General features: G+C 46.3%; 2 protein-coding genes and 1 long non-coding RNA gene across 3 annotated transcripts; all 3 read right to left on the bottom strand.

Annotated features, from left to right (window-relative positions):
* Positions 1 to 8515: 8515 nt before the first annotated feature.
* On the bottom strand, positions 8516 to 10326 carry LOC136944602 (free fatty acid receptor 2). The gene has a single exon (XM_067238429.1). The coding sequence runs from the start codon at positions 10287 to 10289 to the stop codon at positions 9267 to 9269; it is 1023 nt and encodes a 340-aa protein (XP_067094530.1). The 5' UTR covers positions 10290 to 10326; the 3' UTR covers positions 8516 to 9266.
* Positions 10327 to 12930: 2604 nt separating this feature from the next.
* LOC136944396 (uncharacterized) lies at positions 12931 to 15023 on the bottom strand. The gene is made up of 2 exons (XM_067238144.1): positions 15008 to 15023; positions 12931 to 13694 (listed from the first exon to the last, which is right to left on the bottom strand). Exons 1-2 carry the CDS (start codon positions 15021 to 15023, stop codon positions 12931 to 12933), a joined length of 780 nt encoding a protein of 259 aa, XP_067094245.1.
* Positions 15024 to 16042: 1019 nt separating this feature from the next.
* On the bottom strand, positions 16043 to 19357 carry LOC136944919 (uncharacterized). The gene is made up of 4 exons (XR_010876802.1): positions 18614 to 19357; positions 18201 to 18269; positions 17289 to 17403; positions 16043 to 17100 (listed from the first exon to the last, which is right to left on the bottom strand). It is a non-coding gene; the product is annotated as an uncharacterized lncRNA (long non-coding RNA).
* Between the last annotated feature and the right edge of the window lie 4 nt (positions 19358 to 19361).

Consider the following 19361-nt stretch of genomic DNA (forward strand, 5'->3'; position numbering starts at 1 on the left):
GGATCGTTTTGCAGTACTGTCCTCAGCGATCAGCGGGTGCTGCTGTGAGCTCCTCCGAGTCCCAAAGCACTCACAGGCGGTCAGTCTCATAGACATAATAAAGAGTAGGCGCCGCATCGACCGCTACTGTCTACTGGCGCTGACGAGCCGTGGGCCGCCATCTTGGAACGGGCAATCGCTCCACTCAGGTGTTTGGCTGGGGCAATGAGCTGTCAACGCATTTAATTAATCATACCAAACTGATTTTCACACGGTTTGCTTTGATGCAAAGGATTGTCAGCTGATTTGAGCAGGAATATGCTGCACAGTGCTGCATCTTGTTTATTCTGATGCTACACAACTAGGAATTTGCCCTGTCCAATATGGCAGCTGCATTTCTTGCGCTGTCTACTCTTTACTATGTCTATGGTCAGTCTCACAATAGACCAATTATCACCCTACGTCATGCAACGTCAAGCAGGCTCAACTGCGCATGTCGGTGGCAAAAGACGAACTTCTCCCGGGTATATACTCTTGGAGTGTCAATCAGGTAATCATAGATCTCTGGCCACTGAATTGCAGGGCTTGACATTAACATTTTGAGGCACTTGTCATTTGGACAAGTACATTTACGTTTCACTTGTCCGTGCACAAAAGTCACTGTTACCCCAGACCTTTAAATAGCCTGACCGAGTCAAACTGGCAAAACTAGCCTGGCTAACGGAGGTCGCTTTCTCAGGCAAATGACGAATGAAACAGGCTTGGTTAAAGAAATCCAAGATTCTGGCTATCTTCAGCAGGCTCGTATCTACAAAAGGTAGTCCTCCCTGACGTTTTTACTGTAGAATGGAGTGAAATACAACATTGTGCACACTGCCAGTGAGCGACCCGAGTCTGACTGAGACTAACGTCAAAACAGTGTAACAGGGTCTCACACAGATTGCCAGTTTTACACAAATCACAAATATAATTGGACCAGCTCGCTAAAAGCAGGATTCCCATATCTTTTGAAAGCTGCCCTGCTCGACTTTTTGGGTGTAGAATTATTTGGTGTAGAATTGACCGAACTGTAAAATTATGAACTTTGTGACATGATGCGACCTAGACAAGAGACATGGCTGCCGCCTAACGGGGCGGGGCGTTCACACTGCAGCGACGTGATGCGAGCGACAACGTTTTCCATTCATCTTTAATGGAGCCAGGCGAATGGCTTGCGTGGTGCATTGTGGGTAGCGACGCGATTCAAGCGACTCGAGACTATCTCAACTTTATGCAAATGAGGAGCGATTTTCGTCAATCGGAGTGTTTTCGCCAATCGGAGTGTTTTCTTGTTTATCGTCACGTAGCAACCATGGTAAACTATTCTAGCTTTCAGCTTCAAGATGGAGGAGAAACTAATTGTCTGTGTGGCTGCGTACCCAGTCCTGTTGATACGTCTCTGTTTTCGTACAGAGACATTAACAAAAAGAATAATGCATCGTGCAGGGTTGCCGACGTTGTCGGTGCTCCTGGTGGGTTTTTTGTACTTTCAAATTCAGTCTCGTCACATTACATAACTTCGTTCTGTGGTAACTAGCTCTAGCTAGTCTAGCCCTGTCGGTACAGTACACGACTGTACCCCGAGTGCCCAGTAGCATACTCTAACATTTATTCTTTCACCCTGAATAGAATACAAAAAGAGATATCTTGCTACATATAGCTAGCGTATTGGATTTCTTGCATCATGTGTGTAAAAGTTGTTTCATCTATATTGTGAGACTGCATTGCACACTATAATAGTGGCGTTCACGTCCGAACGCATATGGTACTAAATTGTATCTTTCACTCTGATTAAAATACAGCCAGAACTAGTGTGTACAGTAGAAAACATCATGCGAAAGCTAGCCAGCGTATCGCATTTTTGCTTAATGTGTGTACAAGTTGTATTTTGATCGATATTGCGAGTATGTAAACCCAAATCTTCACCCATGACGTTATACAAACTACAACAGTGACTTTAAAGAACTACAGCTCTGCATTAATAATAATAATGAAATCTCCACAATAATACTGGTAGTTACTCCAGCCCATGTAACTTTCTGTTACAGATCGACCCGGCCCCACATAAAAGAAAGTAAAATTATCTGGCCCTCGCAGGAAAAAGTTTTGGGAAGCCTGGCCTATAGCCTAGTGCAACAGTCCCAGCTGCAGTCAGAGCAGACCCACACACTCCGCATCCAGACTGCAAATGAATCACACATGCGCTAAGCCACCATTGTTCTAGCCCTGGCTTACAGAGCTAAATAAATACTGTACATAATATATATAAATGTAAACATTTTTTCACTGTTACACAAATAAATCATTTATGTAGCCTAATGTGGGTATAGACAAAGCATTAGAGTCATTAAGTTATTTAGAGATTTGATGGCCTTTGTCAATGCCAAAACACCTGAACAATCAACAGAAGAAAATTAATTTGTAGTTCTAAACATATTTAGGGTGTTTTTATTTTTTGTCTCTCCAACGATGCTATTCCTCTCAGACACAATGGCCGTGACAATTATGCAAATTAGGCGATGATGTCATATAGCGACTTTTAGGACAACCTATAGACCCTTCCGCCATTGGTAAACAATGCTCACACCATGTAGTGTGCGCACGCATTCTGGGTGCAAAAGAATTGGCGGAAGTAAGTTCATACCTGCGTTCGCTTAATCCTAAAGATCTTGAAAGTTACCTGAATAAACTGACATTAAACGATGGATCGGGAAGTTGGATTGGGATAGTTGACCCATCAAAATGGCCAGCTATCGAGTGGCCAAATATTAATACCTACCTAATTGAAAAACCCAGTGTTTACACAAAAAATAAATTACGAGCATTCAAGTCACTTGATGTCTATAACTATGTTGTCCCTGTACTTACTGTAAGTCGCTCTGGATAAGAGCGTCTGCTAAATGACTAAATGTAAATGTAAACACAACTGTAATGTTAGCAAATGAGGGGTGAGAAGCCCCCAGAGGCATGTAGTAATAGATTTGCTATGTTAATAGCCTATCTTAAAGTTCTGTGTTTTCTGCATTCAGTACAATTAGGACAAAAACCGTGACCGGTTCAATTTATATAGGAGTTTTTTGAAGTGGTGCTTCTTTTTACTGTTTTTATTTCCTCAGAGTTTACAGATGATGACTTGAAGGAACTCCGCATTGTAGTCCCGGATGCTGCCGTTCTGACGAGCCAATAACGACACAGATACAGCATTTAGAAACTATCTTTAGTTTTGTAATGTTTTCTTAGCCTACCTCAATTATGACTTGTGTGCCGAGTCTGACACCTGGACTTCTGTGTGCGTGCTGCAGTGGCTATTTGGCAAGTTCAGAAGAGCTCTGACATGGAATTCTGCGTGCATCGGTTTGTGTTTTCGGTTAAACACTTTTACATGCGTTGATTGGGATGCTGCGTTAATTTTTTCCGGGATTATCAATCTAAATGAATGCACTTATTAATAAAGTAAATTGTTAAAACTCAAACTTTAGATTTGACTGGAACACAGCAGATTTATACTGGGGCACGTGTCCCAGTAAAAAGGGGTCTAACAACGCCCATGTCCGTGACACAGCCCAATTACTTGTACTTTTCCGTGGGATAACAAAAGACTTCAAGATGATGGAGGAGCTGGCAGCACTGCGGTCAATGAAAGGTACGACGACGGGGAGCGATCTGTTCACGGAGGTAAATGCATGCATGGACGAGCTGGGACTGAGATGGGACAGACTGGTAGGAGTCACAACCGATGGTTGTCCAGATCTGACGAGGGAAAAATGTTGGACTTTTGAAATGGATGCAAGATAAAGTGACTGAAATCGGCCCAGAGCAGAAATTTGTATTTTCACATTGTACTATACATCAGAATGTGTTGTGCAAGTCAGTGCTAAAAGTGAACCATGTTACTGATGTAACTAAAATAGTCAATTTCATCAGGGCACGAGCATTAAATCACAGACAGTTTGTTTCGCTTGTGGAGGAGCATGATTTTAGTAAGAAGAACATATTAATATATAATATAAACTCGTTTGTATCCAGATCGATCATTTATATGATTAGCTAAGCAGTCCTATAAAATTCAAAGATGGGTGATCATGGGTCGTGGGTCAGTGTACTGTAATGATAAGTTTTTAATTATAATATAGGGTGAATTTGGGTAATCTGGGCCGTTTTTTGCATTTTTGACTTCTGCGACAAAATTCAATATCGATCCAACAAATAAAATACTCATGTTATACCTTTCTGAAATCCATGAAAAAGTACACAAATTTCATCATCTGGGACAGGTCACTTGGTAATCTGGGTCACAATTGGTGTTAGTAAAATACTAAATCACCTTACTTTATGCATAACAAGCAAAAGTCACATTTTTCCAAAAACATTATGAAAATATGACACAGACAAAAAGCTGTATAAGAAATGTATTAATTCATAAAAGTATTCATATTTATTTAATGTAGAACTAAACACAGAAAATATAACGAAAAACACACAGGATTGACAGATCTACCTTGTTAATTACTGTATTCTTAAATTGATTATTTAAATGATTGGCTTCAACATTCATACAAATTTACAAAAAATCAAGCAACAAGTAACAACTAGAGAGGGTACAATTTCTGGGGAAATTGTAGGGTGTGCTTGCTTGCGTCGGTTGCACAGGGGTCCGTTTTTCAAGTAACAATTATTTACTGATTATTAATTTAGTTATTACTTAAAATTTTTGATACAACTATTGTTAGGGAGGGGGGGGGGGCTGTTGGGGAAACACTGGGGGCTACTCCGGAAACAAACAGTCCTTGCAGGTGAGAAACCCATCGTCGTCGATCACCCCGTTATCCTCTGCACAGGATTGATGGTGCCACAGGTTGCAGACCGCACAGGACAGCCACTCTTCCGTGCTCTTTGGGTCATCTCTGTCCCCATATGCATGGTGGCAGATGGTGCATGGCTCTTCTTGCGGTTTGGCTTTGGCCCTTTTCCCTTGCCCTGAACCTGAACAAAATGTTCATTGCTCGTAAAATTCATCGAAGGCGGCTTGGACCACTTCCGGGAGGTTGTTGGTCTTTCTCTGACCGGAAACTGGACCAGGTCCTCAAATGAGACTGCTGCTTCCTTCACAGCCTGTACCACTGCTGTCTCCACTTCAATCTCACGTGCCGGAGATGGTACAGCCTCTTGGGGCACTGCCAGTGGGCAGCAACAATGATGCTGCTGGAGAATGGCATGTTGGGCTTCAGGACGGAGGAGAAGAGGGTTGCTAGCTTCCTGCAGAAGATGCTGTGGAGGTTGTTGTTTTGGTGAAGAACTCAACGGTCTCGCTTGTTGCTCTCTCTCGGTTGCTTCACTTGTTGCAAAGAGGGCATCATCGATGTGGGCTGGGTTTAGTGGATATATACCACTGCCCCGGAAGCCAGCTCTGGCATTTGAAGGGGTTGGCCTTGCTCCAGGCCCTTGAAAAGAGTGGCAAAAACAAGGCTCTGTCTAGCCGTTTCCCCCCACTCTCCCTGGTGATGGCCCTACCCTCCAGCCTCCAGTAGTGCTTGAGGCTCTTGAAGAGAGCCCTGTCTGCTGGCTGTAGATAGTGTGTGGTGGTAGGCCAAGGACATGCACATTGTTAGCCTTCATCAAATGTAAAAACTCCATGTTGTAAACATGGGAGTTGTGCCCATCAAGCAGCAGGACATGTGGACGTGGGTCATCTTTTGGCAAGCCAGACACAAATTCCCTCCCACACTCAAAAAACAGCTGAATATTAATCCACCCATTGTCAGACATTTTGACCACAGTGTTTGGTGGACACCCCAGGAGCCACTCTGCCTTCAACCTTTTTCCCTTGAATATGATCATGGTAGTGCAATACCCACCGGCAGCATTTAGACATGCAAGGCAGGTGGTGGTCACTCCCTTCTCACCAGCAGTGACTTCAAAATTTGAGGAACTAGCTTCTCTCGTGAGTGGTCGTGTCCCAAGAGACCAAAAAGAAAGACAACATAACATATATACAGTGTCAGTCAAAACAGGGCGTAACTTCCGCCCTACCAAAATTAACCGAAAACCAATTACAACAGTGCAACTGCCCCCGATTGACACGTTCATTGACCAAACACATAACACAAACCCACCGGCAGTATTAAATAATAGGTGCTTTAGAATAAATGCCAAGGACGCCAATACGGGTAAGAAATTTAGATATGACTCACTAAAAGTGAACATATGTTTAACAAGAAATGTTTGTGCACACATAAAATAACCCAGGGGGTTACATGTATGTTTGTGGTCCCCTGTACCTTTGACTCTTCGCTGAAGGGTTGACTTAGGAACATTCCAGGCCCTGGCCAACAAAGGAAGCTGAGGGACACTACCTGCCTCCACTAACTCCCTGTACTCAGCAATAGCTCCCATCATTCTTGTCACACTGCATTTATTTAGCTTCTTCTTACTTCTCTCATTTACCTCTTTCTTTCTCTCTCTTTTGGTTGCCCTCTCTTTTCCTGACGCTTTGGTGCCATTGTATTCTGTAACACATTTAGTTTTTTTAATTATAGGACATGGATCATTTCAGGCAGTGATGAAGAGAGGGAGAGAGAGGGAGAGAGAGAGAGAGAGAGAGAGTGTGTGTGTCTGTATAGGCTACAGAGCATTGTCTATTGGCATTATATGTATAAACCTATAAACCTTCAATAACTGTATTCATACATTATTATTTGAGGTTTATACTTCTAATGCCAGTAAACGATGTTCTGTACACACACACACACAAAGAGGAAGTCCCTAAATGCATATTTTCCTTACTCGAAGAACTTAAATGACTGTCCCAGATTACCCAAATGATGCCGTCCCACATTACCTATCATGCTTGATAATGTGGGACAGCTAAGAAATTGTAAAAAAAAACACAAATAAAACAACAACTTTTTCCTCACTTTTAGGCATATTTTGTTGCTTGAATAGATCACAAACATAATTTGATAACAATTAAGAACATTGAATTATTTTTGACAGATTTATATCCTTTACATTAATCTTGTCTGAATGTTATGTCACTGACCTGATTATGCAAATCTCATGGGAGCGTCCTGATTGACAAGTGCCCTGCCCCTTTCTGTGACATCACACCAATCAGGTTTTGTGATTTCAGTCACATGACATCCATGCTAAACCTATAGTAAAAGAGTGTAGGACTAGACGTTGTCATAGCAGGATAAAAACACTCTGGAGCTTAGGTGTCCCACATTAACCAGTGTCCCAGATTACCCGAATTCACCCTACCTGAGTATTGTCTGCTGTTTTATACTTGTAGATGTTGTTAGATATAAAACTGTACTGGGGCACAGGCCCCAATTCCTTTTTTCCATATATAGAACCTCCCCTTGCTTAACCCACTATACAACAGTTCAACGACACAAGTTTGATATCATCTTTGTCAGGGACATCAATAGTTAATGCGAGCAAGCATGTTTTAGTCAAAATAAGATGATCGGTAGGTTTATCATTTAGAAACGATCTTTAGTTTTGTAATGTTTTCTTAGCCTACCTCAATTCTGACTTGTGTGCCGAGTCCGACACCTGGACTTCTGTGTGCGTGCTGCAGTGGATATTTGGCAAGTTCAGAAGAGCGCGCTTACATGGAATTCTGCGTGCATTGGTTTGTGTTTTCAGTTAAACACTTTTACAAGCGTTGATTGGGATCCCGGTTAATTTTTTCCGGGATTATCAATCTAAATTAATGCACTGACTAATAAAGTAAATTGTTAAAAGTCAAACTTTAGATTTTACTGGGGCACAGCAGATTTATACTGGGGTACGTGCCCCAGTAAAAAGGGTCTACGACGCCCCTGGTAGTCAGTATACGTATGCCTGGACAACGGTTTCTATTCTAAAAAGGGATGAACCCCATTTTACTATTATAAATCACACTCTGTTATGTTCAGTTAATGTTTATTTGACCAACAGTTGTATAAAAACATAAGATCAATTTACAGTATATACAGTACCTTCTCACAAATGAAGATGCAGTAAATAATTAATTAACTTGTATCTGATGTCATTATTCTCTCTGGAGACCCGATCTTTCTGCAGTCCCCTCTTGTTGCATCTGCTGTAACATCTCTTTAATGATGATGCAACAAGTTGGTGAGTGTGTGTGGGTGGGTGACAGTATGTGTGTGTGTGTGTGTGTGTGTGTGTGTGCATGTGGTAGTGTGTGTGGTGTTGGTGAGTGTGTGTGGGTGGGTGACTGTATGTGTGTGTGTGTGTGTGCATGTGGTAGTTTGTGTGTGTGTGGTAGTGTGTTTTTTCTGCACCAGTTCTAGGTATGCCGGCTTTGTAAACTCCACATGCACATTATCTGTTGTAATCAAACACAACATTCTGGTCTCAATATTGGCTACAGGGTCACAAGGTTCACTATCTCAACACATCACTGTTCAGTGACTGAGTGGCTTCATTATTACTAGGTAAACATGTCAGGCGTTTCATTTCACCCTTTTAATTTATTGCACTTCTTTCTTTATACTGTAATTTGGCAATGCTGCTGACTTTGGTAAAGGGTCATAAATATCTCCATGAGGTTTAAGAAAGACAGGAAATATGCAGCCTTCATTTCACCAGCGGCGCTATGGATCCATACTCATTTCATTAAGCAAACATTATTTACATGTTTACACCACTCTGGCTTTTGAACAGTCCATAATCACCTCTTCACACACATACACACATATTCAAAAACACACATGCACAGCCCTTCTGAGTGCTCAAATAGAGCTGGCTCTTAGGTACAGCAGGGGATATCAGGGACATTTAACCCATATTTGATACTACTGTCATGCTTATTTGAGAAGGGTATCAACCAGAGCAGAGACCTTAAAGGATATGTCCTAAATGTCAGGTCCGCTTCCCTCCTCAAACTCATCAAAGCAGCGCTCACGTCAATCCACAACATCAATCAGTCCCTGTGTGTGTTTGTCTTTTTGGGTAAACGACAAACATCCACATTTGTATGCTGATCAGTCACAGCAGGTGTTTGCACACAATACCTATTCAGAGACGATGACGCCCCGTGATTCCAGGAAGCCGTCGGTCCTCGTCGTGATGCGTCTTACAGGAGCGTATCCCTCCCCGGGCCGCCTCTAATCCAAGGAGGATGTTTGCTGATCAAACAGAGACACACGGGGAACGAACGCTCTGCCAAAACATAAACAGCAGTCATATCCTGTCTCCACACGCCAAAAACAACATGTCGGCCCTTATGTCACGGTTCAGAGAGCATTGACCTCCCTTTGCTTGTGTCCCCCTCCTCCTTTGGTGGGGCTGGAGCCTCTCAGACAGGCCCTGCACACGTGCGAGGACAGACACCTGCGGACGCGGCAGGTGAAGGCCTGGGTCACGCTGCCCAGAGTGCCACGCACGGCCGAGGACGACAGGTAGAAGATGAAGGGGTCCAGGCAGGCGTTGAATGTGCTGAGCAGCAGGGCCATGTCCCTCCAGTCCGGGCTCTGCTTGGTGATGAACCCCACCACGTGGGACACGTTGTAGGGGCCAAAGCAGAAGAGGAACACCAGGAGGGTTCCCAGCGCCAGGCCAATGGCCCGGAGGCGCCGCCGCCGGCCAATGTGGGGCAGCCGGGACAGGATGCGGATGAAGTTGATGTAGCAGAAGCTGCAAATGATCAGCGGGATGCAGAAGAGCACCAGGCACAGCTCCAGGCGGACAGGAAGCAGGATGTCGAGCTGCGCGGGGGTAAAGCCCTCGTAGCACACGTTCCTGTGCAGCTGGGCGCTGTGGGGTTCGGAAGTGGCGTTGGAGGCGGCGGGGTGGTGCTGGTGGCCCGTGGGGTTGTAGTAGGGCATGATGAAGACGATGCTGAGCTGCATGAAGCAGAAGAGCCAGAAGAAGACGCTGGCAGCCACGGCGTAGCGCGGCCGGCGCCACAGGGAATGTTTGATGGGGAAGGCCACGCCCAGGTAGCGCTCCACGCTCACCGCCGTCAGGAAGAAGATGCTGCTGTAGATGGTCATGTAGAACACGAAGCCCGACAGGGGACACAGGAAGTAGGGCAGGCTCCAAGTCATGTTGTTGGACACTTCCTGCATCTTGAAGGGCAAGAAGAGGAGGAAGAGGAGGTCGGAGATGGTGAGGTTGAGAAGGAGGATGTCGATGGGCGTGGCTCTCTGCCTCACCTTCCGGCTGAAGGTGAAGAAGGCCAGGGCGTTGGCCGGGAAGCCAAACAGGAAGGTGACCAGGTAGACTGACAGACACAGAGCTGTGTGGCATTCCTGCATGGTGCTTTCAGGGCTAGAGGTGTTGTGTCTGGATAGAGGAGTGTTGTGTCTGGATAGAGGGGTGTTGTGTCTGGATAGAGGGGTGTTGTGTCTGGATAGAGGAGTGTTGTGTCTGGATAGAGGGGTGTTGTGTCTGGATAGAGGAGTGTTGTGTCTGGATAGAGGGGTGTTGTGTCTGGATAGAGGAGTGTTGTGTCTGGATAGAGGGGTGTTGTGTCTGGATAGAGGAGTGTTGTGTCTGGATAGAGGAGTGTTGTGTCTGGATAGAGGGGTGTTGTGTCTGGATAGCGGGGTGTTGTGTCTGGATAGAGGGGTGTTGTGTCTGGATAGAGGGGTGTTGTGTCTGGATAGAGGAGTGTTGTGTCTGGATAGAGGGGTGTTGTGTCTGGATAGAGGGGTGTTGTGTCTGGATAGAGGGGTGTTGTGTCTGGATAGAGGAGTGTTGTGTCTGGATAGAGGGGTGTTGTGTCTGGATAGAGGAGTGTTGTGTCTGGATAGAGGAGTGTTGTGTCTGGATAGAGGGGTGTTGTGTCTGGATAGAGGGGTGTTGTGTCTGGATAGAGGGGTGTTGTGTCTGGATAGAGGGGTGTTGTGTCTGGATAGAGGAGTGTTGTGTCTGGATAGAGGGGTGTTGTGTCTGGATAGAGGGGTGTTGTGTCTGGATAGAGGAGTGTTGTGTCTGTATAGAGGGGCTTTGTGTCTGGATAGAGGGGTGTTGTGTCTGGATAGAGGGGTGTTGTGTCTGGATAGAGGGGTGTTGTGTCTGGATAGAGGGGTGCTGGGAGGAAGTCTGCTTCCTGGGTGAGGTTCAGCCTTGGAGGGTTTCCTGTCCTGGCTGGTCTTCTTCCCAGATCCTCATGAGCTGTAGACAGCAGAGCAGAATAGCACACTGAAAACATTCAGTTTACTGTGTACGTTAGTGTTGTCACGGTAACAACAGTACCAGTGAAATTTTGATACCAAAGCAAAAAACTAAAATAGGTTACTGAACAACTCTAATTATTTGACAGTAACAGTGACCTACAATATCTAAGACTTTAGCCTACTGCCAACAACAACAGAACATTAGTACAATCACAATGCATGTTGGTCTGAAGGCAGAACATGTCTGGACTGAGTGTAGACATTAAGATAACGCAGCAGATAACTTAGAGATCAGTAGAGCTCAAAAATATCAATCTTGACCTGAACATCATTTATAAGAGGTACAATAAGTGGATTCAACACGCTTCATGTTGCTCTTAAAAGTTTGCCGCACAACATGCACAAAGTAAATATACATCCAAAACTCCAAAACATATATTTTGGCAAACTATGTCATCTATGATGACATGAACGGTGATGTTTGCAAATTGGTTTCTGGTGATCGACGATATTCTCATTGTTATCTGCCTCACACCCGAAGTATTTCCATACGTGGCTCTTCCACAGAGGGTCTAGCGACCCCCCCCCCCCCCCCCCCCCCCCCCGTGCCCCAGGTAAGAGGGTCTAGCGACGCCCCCGTGCCCCAGGTAAGAAGGTCTAGCGACCCCCCCGTGCCCCAGGTAAGACGGTCTAGCGACGCTAGAACGTGTACGTTCGGAACTACCGTAACTTCAGTAATTCTGGTATCGCCCTGTGTTTGGGGTTGGTTGGTACCAGAGTACCGTTTTTTCTTTTAACACTAGTGTACATACTCTATATGATTGTTTAATTTGTGAACAAATCATCTTCATGGTTCTGTACACAAACAGGCCCATAATGTTACAGTACTTGTCTTAAACTGCAAACACACAAACACAGCTACAATCCTTATATTACTGCTAACACACAAACACAGCTACAATCTTTATATTACTGCTAACACACAAACACAGCTACAATCCTTATATTACTGCTAACACGCAAACACAGCTACAATCCTTATATTACTGCTAACACGCAAACACATCTACAATCCTTATATTACTGCTAACACGCAAACACAGCTACAATCCTTATATTACTGCTAACACGCAAACACATCTACAATCCTTATATTACTGCTAACACGCAAACACATCTACAATCCTTATATTACTGCTAACACGCAAACACATCTACAATCCTTATATTACTGCTAACACGCAAACACATCGCCGTAAACAGAACTGCTTCAGCAGCAGCCGTCTGCACACCAGCGATGCCTTTAGCTCCTGAGGCCACATATTCACTGAGTCAAACCGCAAATGGAACCTTTTACACTGTGAATTTAGTTTAGCAAGGTAAGTGAATGAGCGTTTGGAAAAAAGCAGTGTCTGTAATTGTAGATGAATTGAACAGCAGTACTCACCGAGTCATCATGCAGGCCACAGAGCCAGGCAAAGTCTGCACCCGGGTCATCAGGAACAGAAGTTAGACATCATTTATTAGTATTTTATTTGTGGTGTTCAGATTAGTTATTGGTTATTAGTGTTCCAGCTCTGCTGACGGAGCTCTGCTCCTCTCTGCTCTCGTAATGCAGACGTCTATCAGTGACCCAGAAGCAGCTGTTCGACAGTATATGCACTGTTAACTCTGCAGTATAAACACTCACGTTAAGATTGTGGAAATTTGATTTGATTAGCCTCCAGATTAGCGCCTGCATATATGACTGCAATCTCCCGCCCTCTCCAAACAGTCTCTATGGCGACGCTGCGCTGACCTGCTCAGAGGGAAGGGGGGGGGGGTGAGGCTGGAGGCTGGTGGGGGAGGCTGGTGGAGTGAGGCTGAAGGCTGGTGGAGTGAAGCTGGAGGCTGATGGGGGAGGCTGGTGGAGTGAGGCTGAAGGCTGGTGGAGTGAGGCTGGAGGCTGGTGGAGTGAGGCTGGAGGCTGATGGGGGAGGCTGGTGGAGTGAGGCTGAAGGCTGGTGGGATGAGGCTGGTGGAGTGAAACTGGAGGCTGATGGGGAGGCTGGAGGCTGATGGGGGAGGCTGGTGGAGTGAGGCTGAAGGCTGGTGGGATGAGTCTGGTGGAGTGAGGCTGGAGGCTGATGGGGGAGGCTGGTGGAGTGAGGCTGGAGGCTGATAGGGGAGGCTGGTGGAGTGAGGCTGGAGGCAGATGGGATGAGGCTGGTGGAGTGAGGCTGAAGGCAGGTGGGATGAGGCTGATGGAGTGAGGCTGGAGGCTGATGGTGGAGGCTGATGGTGGAGGGAGGCTGGAAGCTGATAGGGGAGGCTGGTGGAGTGAGGCTGAAGGCTGGTGGGATGAGTCTGGTGGAGTGAGGCTGGAGGCTGATGGGGGAGGCTGGTGGAGTGAGGCTGGAGGCTGATGGTGGAGGCTGATGGTGGAGGGAGGCTGGAAGCTGATAGGGGAGGCTGGTGGAGTGAGGCTGAAGGCTGGTGGGATGAGTCTGGTGGAGTGAGGCTGGAGGCTGATGGGGGAGGCTGGTGGAGTGAGGCTGGAGGCTGATAGGGGAGGTTGGAAGTAGAAACTTATTATGGGGGGGTCATTATTATTTTAGGTAACCTGACACCTGTCACCAAGGCGATGACATCCCCCCACCCGTTTTACAAAAGCAATAGGTCACTTAAGGCTGTGATTTACGGCGATTTTAGAACACCTAGGGGTCGTTGTTAGGCACCTGATACCACTCAGCCAACTCAACTATGGCATGGCAGCTCATTTATGCTTATTGCATTGTGATTGTCAAGGCCAATAAGTGAGCCCAAGGGCATCAATAATCAGAGTAAACAGGAGACAATATACTCCCAGACAACATCCGAACGGAGTGATTAGTCCAACGCTGTTGTACTAAATGCTTTATGTTCATGCCAGTTCCACACAAGCTGACGCACGTGGGGTCCATATCAGCGCAATCCCTCTGTCTACACACACACTCCGTCCACACACACTCTGTCCTCACACACTCCGTCCTCACACACTCCGTCCTCACACACTCCGTCCTCACACACTCTGTCCTCACACACTCTGTCCTCACACACTCTGTCCACACACACTCTGTCCTCACACACTCTGTCCTCACACACTCTGTCCTCACACACTCTGTCCACACACACTCTGTCCTCACACACTCTGTCCTCACACACTCTGTCCACACACACTCTGTCCTCACACACTCTGTCCTCACACACTCTGTCCACACACACTCTGTCCTCACACACTCCGTCCACACACACTCTGTCCTCACACACTCTGTCCACACACACTCTGTCCACACACACTCCGTCCTCACACACTCTGTACACACACACTCTGTCTACACACACTCTCTCCCGGGAGAAAACACACACTAATTAAAGAAAAACACCTCACATGACCTCAGTGCGTTAGTAGTTAGTTAGTTAGTTGTACTTGTTGACCAAGTTATTTATCTATAACTGGATAGCAACCTATAGCCAGACTGTATAGCTAACTATAACCAGACTGTATAGCTACCTTTAACCAGAGGGTTGGTGGACAGGGGGTGACAGCTTTAGACAGGGTGAGGTGTTAGACAGGGTGAGGTGTTAGACAGGGTGAGGTGTTAGACGGTGAGGTGTTAGACAGGGTGAGGTGTTAGACCGGGTGAGGTGTTAGACAGGGTGAGGTGTTTGACAGGGTGAGGTGTTAGACCGGGTGAGGTGTTAGACAGGGTGAGGTGTTAGACCGGGTGAGGTGTTTGACAGGGTGAGGTGTTAGACAGGGTGAGGTGTTAGACAGGGTGAGGTGTTAGACAGGGTGAGACAGCTTTCTGATGTCTGGTTGTGATCCAGCTCACCCAGCATTCCATCCATGATGAGGTCACGTCATCTTCTGTGTCAGATGCTGCTTTCTGTGGCTGGATGATAACATCAGACCAGCTCTGATAATCACCTTTGAAGGACACTCAGTACTAGGCCAGGTGGCTGCTCCCAGCCACTCCCAGAGCTGAACACTTAACATGCAGTCTGGCTTCCAGAAGCAAGACAGGTCTGATTCAATGGCTGCTTCAAACACAGAGAGACACAGCCATCTGGATCAAGGACAGACAACCTGTAACTATGGAACGACTGTCATGTAACTATGGAATGACTGTCATCTATCTATGGAACTACCATTCTATAACTTTGTAACGACTGGAGGGACGTATTGTGGGCTTTACCCCTGCCGCTTCATGTTTACTGTGACATCATACGTGGGTTCTCCTAAGAACTTTGTTTTCCTCTGGGTCATGGAACAAGTGTGCCTGTCATGACAACAATGTCACCACTAATCATTAACTCTAACCCTAAACAGAACAAAGTCCGCACCTGCAAGCTGGCAAAACACACACACACATACACACACACCTATGCACACACACACACATACACAATAGACACATTAAATAGACAGGCTTTCTATAGAGAATGAGAAGTCTTATCGAGGATTATTGGGAAACATCCACAGAAGCTTCTATGGGCCTCTGTTGGCGGCGTTCAAAAAGACAAATCAAATATAGATCAAATAAAGGAAGAACCATTGAGACCATCTTCATAATAGAATAATATCAGTTTACATTTCACACCTCCACTCAGACCCAGCCTGGTGCTCGGCACCCACTGCCTCCAGAGCTGATGAACATGAGGGTGTGTATCACATCTAGCAGGTGTCATGTTGACTTACTGTGTCTCTGGAGGGGGAGGGGTTGAAACACTGCCAGGTGGAAATTGTGTGTGTGTGTGTGTGTGTGCCTTTCCTAACTCATTGTCAGGAACCATATTATAGATGTTCAAGCACTATGGTCCCAGTAATATTTAGGATGTTTGATTGGTGACTATTTGTAAAAAAGAAATTATGTTCTTTGTCATTCTTTAATAAATGTTCAAACAAATACACAAATTATGTTACTGGCTGGATGCTACTGGCTGGTGGTTACTGGCTGGTGGTTACTGGCTGGTTGTATCTGAGTGGTGGTTACTGACTGGTGGTGACTGGCTGGATGTTACTGACTGGTGGTTACTGGCTGGTTGTTACTGGCTGGTGGTTACTAACTGGCTATTACTGGCTGGTGGTTACTGGCTGGATGTTACTGGCTGGATGTTACTGGCTGCTGGTTACTGGCTGGCTGCTGGTTATTAGCTGGATGTTACTGACTGGTGGTTACTGACTGGATGTTACTGACTGGTGGTTACTGACTGGACTGCACATTACTTTATCTTCCATTGTTTATTTAGTCTGTATCCAACTCTTTTAATTTGCTGACTGTGTAGCAGTGCAGGACAAAACACTAGTTGCTGTATCGTGCTCGAGGTTTCCTTCAGACAGGATACAGCTACTGGGTTCACTGTTTTCTCTGTTGTGGCTGGAATCAATATTTTCCTGTGAGCGTTTTCAGGCAGTGTCAGATGGAGCAGGATCTGAGTTACAGTACGCAGCGCAGCAAGCGTTCCTGCTCCGTTTATCTGTTGGACGACAGCCAATTGTATCTTTGCCTTTGGCTCATGTTTCGTGTTTTAATTTCATGTTATTGAACAAGCAATGTTGGGCAGCCACACAAATTGAAAAGGTCTTTAGAAGTGAGGGGAGAGGTTGGCAATCGATAGCATTATTCTGTCTCACACTTGGCTCCCTCTGGTGGCAGGAGAAGGTACAACAGCTCCCTGAAGATGTTCATCCCTGGCTAGTAGGCTGGATGCTAGGGTTGAGCAGACAGGTCAGTACCCTCCTCCAGGGGCTGGGTGGAGGACAGGTCAGTACCCTCCTCCAGGGGCTGGGTGGAGGACAGGTCAGTACCCTCCTCCAGGGGCTGGGTGGAGGACAGGTCAGTACCCTCCTCCAGGGGCTGGGTGGAGGACAGGTCAGTACCTGTCCTGTTGAGTGCTGGTAAGGGGCCCAGGGCACCTCTGAGACCTGGGGAGAGAGGAAAGAGGGTGGAGTGGTGTGCAGGGGTGTGTGTAGGGGGTGGTGTAGGTTAGTGTAGGGGGGTATAGGGTGGGTGTAGGTGGGAGGGGAATGAAGTTGGCAGGAAGGGTGAAGAGTGGGGTGGGGGGTGAAGGAGGTGGTGGGGGTAAGGGGTGTGGTGAAGGGTGGTGTTTTACCTGTGGCGCTGGAAGGCACAGTAGATACCCAGAAAGACCATCACCACGACGACAGCCAGAATCACACACACAATCAACATCACTGGCAAATCTGAGGCCGGTGGGCTGATTGTGGCTGAAACGAGAAAACACACACACACACACACACCAACATTTCTCAGAACAAATGCAGCTTCTGCATCCTGTGAGATTCTTTACTTATTCATTTATTTATAACTCCAGAGAACTACCCAGCCAGATCTAATTATTGGGCCAGACAGGGCATATCTGGTTGGGAGCATAGCTGCTATACATTTACATACAAATCAACCACAGGAAGCAGCATCAGCAAGCAGGGACTTATCCTCCTGGCTGCTCAACAGAAACCCCCCAGACAGAGTAGTTTACCCTGCTGTAGGGTTACACTCCAACCGTGCTCCTGGAGAGATACCCTCCTGTAGGGTTACACTCCAACCCTGCTCCTGGAGAGATACCCTCCTGTAGGGTTACACTCCAACCCTGCTCCTGGAGAGATACCCTCCTGTAGGGTTACACTCCAACCCTGCTCCTGGAGAGATACCCTCCTGTAGGGTTACACTCCAACCCTGCTCCTGGAGAGATACCCTCCTGTTGGGTTACACTCCAACCCTGCTCCTGGAGAGATACCCTCCTGTAGGGTTACACTCCAACCCTGCTCCTGGAGAGATACCCTCCTGTAGGGTTACACTCCAACCCTGCTCCTGGAGAGATACCCTCCTGTAGGGTTACACTCCAACCCTGCTCCTGGAGAGATACCCTCCTGTAGGGTTACACTCCAACCCTGCTCCTGGAGAGATACCCTCCTGTAGGGTTACACTCCAACCCTGCTCCTGGAGAGATACCCTCCCATGTCCAGTAGATGAGCGTACAGTAGGTTCTTCTCCAGTAACTTACTGAAAGAGGAAGGTGGGGGGGTTGAATCATGCCCTGGTCCAGACATCTTCCCTGTGGCGTCATAACACACTGGAAAAACACACAGGGCCACAATGATTTACACTGGTTCATATTGGTTCACAATGATTCACCCTGGTTCATATTGGTTCACAAGGATTCACAGTTGTTCCTAGTGGTTCATACAGATACACAGTGGTTCATAGTGGTTCATACAGATACACAGTGGTTCATAGTGGTTCATACAGATACAGTGGCTCGTAGTGGCTCACAATCACAAGGCCCTGATTTTCTGCATTTTTGGCAAGATGGAAACAAGCAGTTTGAAAGCATGTCGGCTGTCAAACATTAGACTAGAGTTTACACACACAGAGTCATTATAGGAATTGTAAGGTTCTCATAGTAATCTCACTTACCAAGTGTCAGAAGGTTCCAGAACAGGACCAGAGCTATAACACACCAAGTCATGACTGAAGACGAGACAGTTCTGTACAGGTGATCTGACAGGCAGGTGAACACGTCCTCCTTATCTCCTGCTGTTCCCAGGCAGAGCCAGAGAATCTCCTCCCTGTCTTATAAATCTGACTCAGCAACAACCTCCTGAGTCCTCAAGATCAATTCACAAGGAAGAAGATAACCATATCAATGAGTAAGTACACATAATGACTGTTGGCACAGGGCAGTTTGTGATCCCTGTAGACACCGGTGTCCTTACAGCCTCTCAGCGTAAACATGACTTTTATAGAGAACGCCCCACCCAGACAACGAGGGGTCATCAAAATATTTTATTATATTCAATACAACGTGATCTCATAAAACATCTACTGAAACGGGTGCAGTCAGACCCAACCTGTTGGGTAACACACACTAGCTAACACACACTGTTGGATATGCACAGCACAGACACAGCTAACACACACTGTTGGATATGCACAGCACAGACACAGCTAACACACACTGTTGGATATGCACAGCACAGACACAGCTTACACACACTGTTGGATATGCACATACTGCAGCAGTCAGCCACAGACACAGTTGGACTGTGTATTTATATTCAGAAGCAGAGCATGTATGACTGCTGTCGGCTACACACACACTGCTTAAACAGAACACAGTCTCTCTTCCTCTCTCTCCCCCTCTCTCCGTCTGCTCTCTCACGCT

Source organism: Osmerus mordax, chromosome 6 (assembly GCF_038355195.1).
Source record: "Osmerus mordax isolate fOsmMor3 chromosome 6, fOsmMor3.pri, whole genome shotgun sequence".
Classification (NCBI taxonomy): Eukaryota; Metazoa; Chordata; class Actinopteri; order Osmeriformes; family Osmeridae; genus Osmerus; species Osmerus mordax.

Bases quoted from the DNA above. Each gene is read 5' to 3' on its own strand.
- LOC136944602 (XM_067238429.1), bottom strand. From the start codon at position 10,289: ATGCAGGAATGCCACACAGCTCTGTGTCTGTCAGTCTACCTGGTCACC.